At 34.6% G+C, this 11,176-nt stretch overlaps 2 protein-coding genes across 2 annotated transcripts in view; both read right to left on the bottom strand.

Moving 5' to 3' along the window:
* On the bottom strand, positions 1-2,191 carry LOC112030367 (putative pentatricopeptide repeat-containing protein At1g12700, mitochondrial). The gene is made up of 2 exons (XM_065765792.1): positions 1,954-2,191; positions 1-1,569 (listed from the first exon to the last, which is right to left on the bottom strand). Exons 1-2 carry the CDS (start codon positions 1,955-1,957, stop codon positions 170-172), a joined length of 1,404 nt encoding a protein of 467 aa, XP_065621864.1. The 5' UTR covers positions 1,958-2,191; the 3' UTR covers positions 1-169.
* A 3,504-nt stretch (positions 2,192-5,695) lies between these two features.
* Positions 5,696-11,176, bottom strand: part of LOC112030360 (pentatricopeptide repeat-containing protein At1g09900-like) — a 10,582-nt gene continuing 5,101 nt past the window's right edge. Inside the window, exon 2 of the mRNA XM_065765787.1 lies at positions 5,696-6,157. Within this exon, the coding sequence (XP_065621859.1) occupies positions 5,696-6,157 (462 nt within the window). The remainder of the gene's footprint in view (positions 6,158-11,176) is intronic.

The raw sequence follows: 11,176 nt of genomic DNA, 5'->3' as shown, positions 1-11,176 counted from the left end.
TTAAAAGAACAATCAATCTTCCGTATAGAAATGAAGAGAAAGTTCATCTTGTAAAAAATATAAAAGTTACTCCAAAAAATTAAAATAAAAAATGCATGTTGCTTACAGATTGACAAGCAATGGGTAAAAATATGAAGCTTGTCCATGATCTGGAGAAGTTAAAAAACCTTCACACAAACTTATGAAGCAATTCTTGAATGTTCTTATCTACTTGATTAGATGACAGCAAGTCAACCAACATGGTGGCAACCGTCGCATTCGCTGAAAAACCCATGTTGACCATTATTTTGAGATATTTCATTGCCTTTGATGTCTCATTCTGTTGCAATAACCCTTGGATGATTGTGTTATATGTGCGATCGTTAGGGGTACAACCATTCCCATCCATTTTCTCAAGCAGCTCACTCGCTTCATCTATTAGTCCCTCTTTGCAAAGCCCTTTGAGCATTATGGTGTAAGTTCGAACATTGGGTTGCAATCCTTTCGCAGGTAGACTATAAAAGAGTTCTCTTGCATCTTTAAGATTCCCAACATTACACAAACCGTCAATCAAAATGTTGTAAATCACAATATTGTTGCACAACGTTTTGTCTTCCATCTGAAGAAACACTTCTATTGCTTCAACAACCTGTCCATTCTTACACAGGCCGTCCAACAAGACAGCATAAGTTTGGGGATCTGGAGGTTGGCCACAAGCCTGCATCTTATGGAATAGCTCTAGAGCAGCCTTGCGTCTCCCCACTCGACATAACCCACCTATAAGAGTGTTGTAAGTTGCAACATCTAGAGTTACTCCCTTGTTGGACATTTCATGAAAGAGATTCATTGCCTCATCAATTCTTTTCTCTTTACAAAATCCATTAATCAATGTATTATAGCTAACAACATTAGGTGAACAACCCCTCTCAACCATCATGTTCAATGCTTCGATGGCATCCTTCAATTTATTTTGCAAACAATATCCATCAATCAAAATATTATAAGAGACTACGTCAGGCTCAATACCTCTTTGAACCATCATATCAGAAACTTTTTTCGCCTCTATCAACATCCCCTCTTTGCAATATGTGTTCACCAATATATTGAAGGTATACACATTTGGCATTATCTTCCTTTGCGTCATCTCATTCAATAGAGTAGCAACCTCTCTCCACCGGCCAAAATTGCATTGGCCTTGAATCAAGGAATTGTAAGTGGCAAGGTCCGGTTGAATGCCTTTACTCATCATTTCAGTCAAAAAGTTCAAGGCCTCAGTTACCAACCTATCCTTACATAAACTATCAATGATTGTGTTATACGCCCCTGTTTGAAGCTCAAAATTCCCTTCTTCCAATTTCCTGAGCAACCTAATAGCCACACTTGTCTGTCCAATCTTACAGAGAGCATTCAGTATTGTTGCACAAGTAATTGCATTAGGCTTATACCCATTCTTCTCCATATCTTCTACCAGCCTCACAGCTCCAGCAATGTTACCTTGAAGACAGAGCCCCTTGACAAGGGTGTTTAGAGTAACAGAGTCTGGGTGATAACCAAGTTTCGTAATTGTGGCCAAGACAGAAAACCCAAAATCTAGACGGTTCAAATGGCAGAAGCAGTTAATCAAAATGGTAAGCGTATAAAGATTAGGAGACATACCAAATGATTCGATTTGTTTAATTAGAGTAATGACTAGAAAGTAATGTTTCATTCTTGCAATGGCATTCAACAATAGAGTAAAATCCAGAATGGAAGGCAAAGGGCGCATGTGAAGCATTGTATCAAACAGGTGTAAGGCATCATCAACATTCCTAAAGCTTCTAGATTTGCACTGATCTCTAACAGATTTCAAGAATTGATTTTGATTCTCATTGTGATTCAGGTTTTTTTTAGCACTAGCAATACTAGTAGTAGCAGCAGTAAGAGTAGAATAACAATAAGAACGAAAAGAAGAGTGGGAAGTACGAAGCAGCGTACCCATTTTCCTGAAGATCCAGCAAAGTTCGAGAATTGAGAAAGAGAGAGATAGAGAATCGGTTTTGAGGGCAGTTATCTGATGGTGTGGTGAGAGAGCATAAAAACAATTGGGGAAGGGGGCGGCTGAAATGTGGTATTTATATCATGCTCCTAGGGTTAAGGTTTTCAAAATGTAAATAGCAAAAGAGCCAAGCAATGATTTGAACTTGAGATGAATTGGCCAAATCACACTTACAGCACCACCAAGCTACTGACCAGTTCTCTCCTAAAGTCACGTAACCTATCTATATCTATATCGGGTAGTTAGGACTGCTTAAGCAAACCGTTTTAGTTGCTACTGTTTGGTGTTTGGTTGCACCAATTCACTGAGTACAATAGTTATGAATTTCTCACCAAAACCTCTCTTATTTATCTCTATATATATATATATTTTTATTTATTTATTTATAAAAGCCTCTCTTATTTGACTTTTTTTTCAAAAACAATTTCTTCGCCTTTTCTCGACTTTTGACGCCCGAGATAAGTCATCATCGTTTTCCCCAATTTGCTACCCTCACTGAAGCTGTTTTTTTACTTGCCAATTAAATATGATTTAAGCTTTTGGTATTTCAATTGGCTTGATTTTGATAGGATTCATTCGGTAGTTACAAATATTACACTGTTTCTTTCTCTTTATACGCTTTTCAATCACACACATGTACATTTTAAAAGCAAAAGGCTACATCGGTTCTCAGACAAAATTTGAAATAACTATCCATAAAAATAGGTCGAAAGCAACAACATGAGTGCAAAATGAAATCTCAACAAAAGATGAAAAAAACAATCAATCTTCCGTATAGAAATGAAGAGAAAGTTCATCTTGTAAAAAATATATAATTTACTCCAAAAAATAAAAATAAAAATACATGTTGCTTATAGATTGACAAGCAATGGGTAAATATACGAAGCTTGTCCATGATCTGGAGAAGTTAAAAAACCTTCACACAAACTTAAGAAGCAATTCTTAAATGTTCTTATCTACTTGACTAGATGACAGCAAGTCAACCAACATGGTTGCAACCGTCGAATTTGCTAAAAACCCCTTGTCAACCATTATTTTGAGATGTTTAATTGCCTTTGACATCTCTTGTGTTGCAATAACCCTTGGATGATTGTGTTATATGTGCATTCAATAGGGGTACAACCGCCCCCATCCATTCTCTCAAGCAGCTCACTCTTTTCATCTATTCGTCCCTCTTTGCAAAGCCCTTTAAGCATTATGGTGTAAGTTCGAACATTAGGTTGCAATCCTTTCGTAGGTAGACTATAAAAGAGTTTTCTTGCAACTATAAGTTTCCCAGCATCACACAAACTATCAATCAATATGCTGTAAATCACAATATCGTTGACCAACGTTTTGCCTTCCATCCCCTGAAACAATTTTATTGCCTCAACAATTTGTTTATTTAGAAAGTCCATCCATTAAAATAGCATAGGTTTGGGGATTTGGAGGTTGGCCACAAGCTTGCATTTTATGGAATAGCTCTAGTGCAGCCTAGGGTCTCTTCACTCGACAAAACCCACCTATAAGACTGCAGTAAAGGACAAAATTGGGAGCCACTCCCTTGTGGGACATTTCAAATTGAAGTTTATAAAAAAAATAGAATATATAAATGATTGGAATAGAATCAAATTAAAGTTTATTCCTTTTATGATACAACTTTTATGGCCATTTTAGGAGAAGAAATGCTATGTCCACAACACTTTCACAATAAATCTTTAGTAGCAAGTTGTTTTTGGTTATTACGAGCGAGCAAATAAGTAATTTAAGTGGTAAATTCAAATTAAAACCAATAATAAGTTAACACTTACGATTTGTTATGAAAATATTGTTGAAATAGCACTTTTCATTATAGGAGAGCCGGTCCCATTGTTCATGTGTGATATGGTTCCCAAGACCTATTTTGTATCGATCACAATTCCATAGAGAGTAAAGTTCGCCTCCCATCCAATAACTCCTTATGAGGGTCAACCAAATATTCACTTCAAATAAAACCTATTTAATTACAGATTTTATAAAATAAAAATAAAAAAAGACAAAAAGAAAAAAAAAATTGAAAGGGAAAAAACATCAATAATATGAAAAGAAGCACCACTTCATAAAAAGTAAATAACCACTTCCAACAAATATACATACACCTTATGGATTGACTAGCAAAGTCTAAATAAGTAATTCTTGAAGTGCTTTATCTGCTAGATTTGCAGATAGCAAGTTAACCAACATGGATGCAGTGGTTGCATTTGCTGAAAACCATTGTCAACCATTATCTTAATAAGTTCCATAGCCTTTTCTATCTCATTCTATTGTAACAACCCTTGGATGATTGTGTTATATGTTCGATCATTAGGAGAGAAATGGTTCCCATCCATTTTCTCTAGCAACTAACTTGCTTCATCAATTAGCCCCTCTTTGCAAAACCCTTTGATCATTATATTGTAAGTCGGAACATCAGGTTGCAATCCTTTTGCAAGAAGACTACTAAAGATTTCTCTTGCAGTTGTAAGTTTCCCAGCATTGCACATACCATCAATCAAGATGGTGTAAATAAGTATCTCTACTTATTTACTCTTGATGGCCCCCAATTTTGATTATGCTGGCTTCTTGGAAACTGTTGAGGAGATCATTTGCAGCAACATATATTTGTGTCAAATGCATCTAATTTCCTTTAGATACATCTTAAGTACATGCAAATAATAGTAGTTTGAAAGAGTGTCTATTTGAAAGGAATCAAACAAAATGCCTATATATTTTAGTTTCAACTATACAGCATGAAGGAAGGAAAAAAAGAAAGAAACTATACAACAGGAATAATTTGAACTGTAAATTTAACGCTCTGTTTATTCCAACATAAAATATTTTCAAATGTAAAATATTTTACTATAAATCATTTGCAAGTTTTTGGTGAGTGTTGTGACATAAACATTGCAAATATAAATCAGCCATCAGCACCCACCACCAACCATTGCAAAAACACACCCTATAATCCCATCCCATCAGCCACCATCATCCACCTATCCAAACACCAAACAGCCACTAGAATCACCACCAACCACCAAATCACTACCAACCACTCAAAAAACAGCCATCAAAACCACCACCAAAGATTCAAAAAACTGCCCCCAACTACCAAAAAAACAACCACCAACCACCCAAAAAACAACCACTAACAACCCAAAAATCCATATCAGGAAGACAAAACCACCCACAAAACTAGATTAAAAACCTGAAAAGAAAACCCACGAACAAAGAATTTAATCTAAAAATCCAATAACCCAGCAAAGAAAATGCAAAAACGATTCCATGAGAGAGACAAGAGGAGGAAGGAGGTGTGGAGTCGGTTTGTGGGTGGCGTTGGTTGAGGGGTGATGCAGGTGGGCGAGTGGCGCTAGTCGGTGGGTGGTTCCGCCGGTAGGTTTTTGGTGAGATGGATTAAGGGGTGAGAGGAGGAACAGTGGGTTTTGACTGTGAGAGAACTGCGAGTCTGAGAGCGAGGGATAGCGTGAGAGGGAGGGAGGGTGAGAGTTATCGAGATGAGAGCTGGTTAGCAAATGTAAAATGTTTTACCTAAATTTTAAGGGTAAAATATTTTACACAAATTTGCTTAGGTTGGTTTGATTGACTGAAAATATTTTATTTTTGACTAAAAATTTTACTGCAAAACAAACATTGTAAAATAAGAAAATATTTGGCGAAACTACACTATTAGTCCCTAAAGTTTACCCTATAAAACCTTCGCACAAACTTAAGAAGCAATTCTTGAATGTTCTTATCTACTTGACTAGATGACAGCAAGTCAACCAACATGGTTGCAATCGTCGAATTTGCTAAAAATCCCTTGTCGACCATTATTTTGAGATGTTTAATTGCCTTTGACATCTCATTGTGTTGCAATAACCCTTGGATGATTGTGTTATATGTGCAATCAATAGGGGAACAACCGTTCCCATCCATTTTCTCAAGCAGCTCACTCTCTTCATCTATTAGTCCCTCTTTGCAAAGCCCTTTAAGCATTATGGTGTAAGTTCGAACATTGGGTTGCAATCCTTTCGTAGGTAGACTATAAAAGAGTTTTCTTGCAACTATAAGTTTCCCAGCATCACACAAACTATCAATCAATATGCTGTAAATCACAATATCGTTGACCAACGTTTTGCCTTCCATCCCCTGAAACAATTTTATTGCCTCAACAATTTGTTTATTTAGAAAGTCCATCCATTAAAATAGCATAGGTTTGGGGATTTGGAGGTTGGCCACAAGCTTGCATTTTATGGAATTGCTCTAGTGCAGCCTGGGGTCTCTTCACTCGACAAAACCCACCTATAAGACTGCAGTAATTTAGAAAGTCCATCCATTAAAATAGCATAGGTTTGGGGATTTGGAGGTTGGCCACAAGCTTGCATTTTATGGAATTGCTCTAGTGCAGCCTGGGGTCTCTTCACTCGACAAAACCCACCTATAAGACTGCAGTAAGGGACAAAATTGGGAGCCACTCCCTTGTGGAACATTTCAAATTGAAGTTTATAAATAAAAAAAGAATATATAAATGATTGGAATAGAATCAAATTGAAGTTTATTCCTTTTATGATACAACTTTTATGGCCATTTTAGGAGAAGAAATGCTATGTCCACAACACTTTCACAATAAATCATTAGTGGCAAGTTTTTTTTGGTTATTATGAGTGAAATTTAAGTGGTAAATTCAAATTAAAACCAATAATAAGTTACCACTTATGATTTGTTATAAAAATATTTTTGAAATAGCACCTTTCATTATAGGAGAGCCGGTCCCATTGTTCATGTGTGATATGGTTCCCAAGACCTATTTTGTATCTATCACAATTCCATAGAGAGTAAAGTTTGCCTCCCATCCAATAACTCCTTATGAGGGTCAACCAAATATTCACTTCAAATAAAACCTATTTAATTACAGATTTTATAAAATAAAATAAAAAAGACAAAAAGAAAAAAAAAATTGAAAGGGAAAAAACATCAATAATATGAAAAGAAACACCACTTCATAAAAAGTAAATAACCACTTCCAACAAATATACATACACCTTATGGATTGACTAGCAAAGTCTAAATAAGTAGTTCTTGAAGTGCTTTATCTGCTAGATTTGCAGATAGCAAGTTAACCAACATGGATGCAGTGGTTGCATTTGCTGAAAACCATTGTCAACCATTATCTAAATAAGTTCCATAGCCTTTTCTGTCTCATTCTATTGTAGCAACCCTTGGATGATTGTGTTATATGTTCGATCATTAGGAGAGAAATGGTTCCCATCCATTTTCTCTAGCAGCTAACTTGCTTCATCAATTAGCCCCTCTTTGCAAAACCCTTTGATCATTATATTGTAAGTCGGAACATTAAGTTGCAATCCTTTTGCAAGAAGACTACTAAAGATTTCTCTTGCAGTTGTATGTTTCCCAGCATTGCACATACCATCAATCAAGACGGTGTAAATAAGTATCTCTTCTTATTTACTCTTGATGGCCCCCAATTTTGATTATGTTGGCTTCTTGGAAACTGTTGAGGAGATCATTTGTAGCAACATATATTTGTGTCAAATGCATCTAATTTCCTTTAGATACATCTTAAGTACATGCAAATAATAGTAGTTTGAAAGAGTGTCTATTTGAAAGGAATCAAACAAAATGCCTATATATTTTAGTTTCAACTATACAGCATGAAGGAAGGAAAAAAAGAAAGAAACTATACAATAGGAATAATTTGAACTGTAAATTTAACGCTCTATTTATTCCAACGTAAAATATTTTAAAATTTAAAATATTTTACTATAAATCATTTGCAAGTGTTTGGTGAGTGTTGTGACATAAACATTGCAAATATAAATCAGCCATCAGCACCCACCACCAACCATTGCAAAAACACACCCTATAATCCCATCCCATCAGCCACCGTCATCCACCTATCCAGACACCCAAGAGCCACTAGAATCACCACCAACCACCAAATCACTACCAACCACTCAAAAAACAGCCATCAAAACCACCACCAGAGATTCAAAAAACTGCCCCCAACTACCAAAAAAACAACCACCAACCACCCAAAAAACAACCACCAACAACCCAAAAATCCATATCAGGAAGATAAAACCACCCACAAAACTAGATTAAAAACCTAAAAAGAAAACCCACGAACAAAGAATTTAATCTAAAAATCCAATAACCCAGCAAAGAAAATGCAAAAACGATTCCGTGAGAGAGACAAAAGGACAGAGGAGGTGTGGAGTCGGTTTGTGGGTGGCCCTAGTAGAGGGTTGATGCAGGTGGACGGGTGGCGCTAGTCGATGGGTGGTGCCGCCGGTAGGTTTTTGGTGAGATGGATTAAAGGGTGAGAGGAGGAACAGTGGGTTTTGACTGTGAGAGAACTGCGAGTCTGAGAGCGAGGGATAGCGTGAGAGGGAGGGAGGGTGAGAGTTATCGAGATGAGAGCTGGTTAGCAAATGTAAAATGTTTTACCTAAATTTTAAGGGTAAAATATTTTACACAAATTTGCTTAGGTTGGTTTGATTAACTGAAAATATTTTATTTTTGACTAAAAATTTTACTGCAAAACAAACATTGTAAAATAAGAAAATATTTGGCGAAACTACACTATTAGTCCCTAAAGTTTACCCTATAAAACCTTCGCACAAACTTAAGAAGCAATTCTTGAATGTTCTTATCTACTTGACTAGATGATTGAAGAAATATCTTTTAAGGACCTTTCCCAACAAACAAATTGAGCATATCTTCCATAAAACCAATTGCTTTATGGACATTTGCAAGATTTCGATAGTTTAAGACTTATTAATTTATTAAACCTTGATAAGGAGGGTATAATGCTGTCATAATTTATTAACCCTTGATAAGGAGGGTATAATACTATCATAATTTATTAACCCTTGGATTTTTTTTTTTTTTTTTTGAAGAAGTTTATATGACATTTAAAGATTAAAAATTACAAAAATTACACCATAGTGTTCCATTAAGCAACTAAGCATGCATTCAACTACTCAAAAGATTTTCTCAAAAAAAAAAAAAAAATTACTCAATAGATGATGAGAAGAAAACAATAGCCTATATAATATGACATGCAATACCAAAACAACTTGTATAAGATTATCAAACTTCTATATCAAGAATGTGTTTTACTACTTTAAAAATTTACCATGAAAATATGAAAAAACTGGTGAACCATATTTGACATCACTACATTATAGTCATGATCCAAATTTTTATGCAAAATTCAATAGACATTGTAAGGAAAATTTTGATGCATTCAAGCAGATATATAACTGATCCAAACAGCCAAAATACAATTAAATGCACTATATTGACTTAGTCAAAAAATTAAAATAACTAAAAACATAGTAATCAAAGATGAAATAAATCCATCCACTTTCAAGCTACAAATTCCCTCTCAAACTTTGATTTTGACAGTAAATATTGAGTTTGGCATCAAGATGAAGCTGCAAACAAAGAAAAGAAGAAGTTCAATATTGTTTACTCAAGGAAGAAGAAAAAAAAAAAGCCCCATTATTAAAACCTAATTTATGGTCAAGTGCAAATTTCTTCTTGGCATTCTCTATACTTTAAAAATACTTTTGAGAGAGGGCTTGGTTTTTTGTTCTTTTGGGTCAAAGTAGTGTAAATCTCATTCACAACTCTAATGTGAGTCTAATTGACAACAATAATCAAACACGTTCAAGGCAATTCATCAAATGACAAAACACCCAACTCACATTTGCACCAAATTTAAGCGGCCTAACTCACTGGCTTGAAGAAAGAAAGTCCAAAATCTCAGCTGAAATTTTTTTACTACAAAGAGGCAAGTACTTTAGCTAGAAAAAAAAAAAAGGAATAAAAATGAAAATGCAAGTCTAAAACTCTTCCCTAACCTATATAAAAAAGAAAAAAAAATGAAAGAAACGTTCATCAAAGTATCCTTGACAGTAAGAAAGTCCAAAACCTCAGCAGAAAATTTTTTTACTACACAGAGGCAAGTACTTTTAGCTGCAAAAAAAAAAAAAAAAAAAAAAAAAAAAAAAAAAAAAAAAAAGGAAAAGAAAAGAGAAATTGCAAGTCTAAAACTCTTCCCTAACCTGTATAAAAAAATATTAAAAAAAAAAAATGAAAGAAATGTTCATCAAAGTATCCTTCATAGTAAAATATATTTTACTGCCCAAAACACACACACAACACACACAAAAAGCTTCATGTGATGATTATGCTTAATTATTCTGTAAAAATTAAGGTGATCACTATTTGGTCACTTAAGGTACAGAGCACGAGCACATAGACTTGTTGAGTCTATATTCCACCGCAAAAGTTCTTATGTGATTATTTAATATTAAAAAAGTCTATACTGACATACCACTTACAGTTTCATTACAACCAAAACTAACTTGGATTTGGTTAATAACCCAAAACAAAATGAATTCTAACCCAAATACCTTATCAAAACCAATCCAATAGTACATTACATTACTCCAATATTTTAGAAATCAAACATAGCCAGCCCAACATGAATGATATGTAAGTAAGTATTAACATAAGGAATCCAGGCTAGCTGGGAAAAAAAAAACACAAATCAGATTTTTTTTAGGGTGAAAAACAGTGCTTTTGGTAAAAAAAAATTGCAATAATAAGATGAAAAAACTACTTAATGAGGGAACATTGTTGCCACAACCATCATCATTATCGTCATACCCAACTGCAGACATGTCTTCTTTACATTGAAACTCCATTCAAAATTAACAGCCATTTATAACAAAAATTACTTCCTACTTGAATAATTAAAAATTTTCCTTCACCACCTTGGCAAGCTTTATAAACATGCAAGAAACATCTAGAAATCCTACTAAAAAGGAGCCAATCTTCACCACCTGTTTTACAATGCATGTCAAACCTTGCTTGAACCCTTTGACAAATCAATTTAGAATCTCAAATGGTAGATTGGTAAGACTAAAACAAATTATATTGAAAAGATTACAATATGAGTTATCTAATGATCTATATTGTTGGTTTTGTGCCTACTGGCTGGGCAAATGATAGCGCCTAATGCTAACCCAAAATAACATCAATTATGCCAAATTTGACATTAACATTAACAATATTAAAAATATTCTATTCTTTTACCATCTTGAACTTCCAGCCAACCAAGAAGAAAGAAAAAAA

Source organism: Quercus suber, unplaced genomic scaffold (assembly GCF_002906115.3).
Source record: "Quercus suber isolate HL8 unplaced genomic scaffold, Cork oak 2.0 scaffold_653, whole genome shotgun sequence".
In the NCBI taxonomy this organism is placed as follows: domain Eukaryota; kingdom Viridiplantae; phylum Streptophyta; class Magnoliopsida; order Fagales; family Fagaceae; genus Quercus; species Quercus suber.
This window is presented reverse-complemented; position numbering and strand designations above follow the sequence as displayed.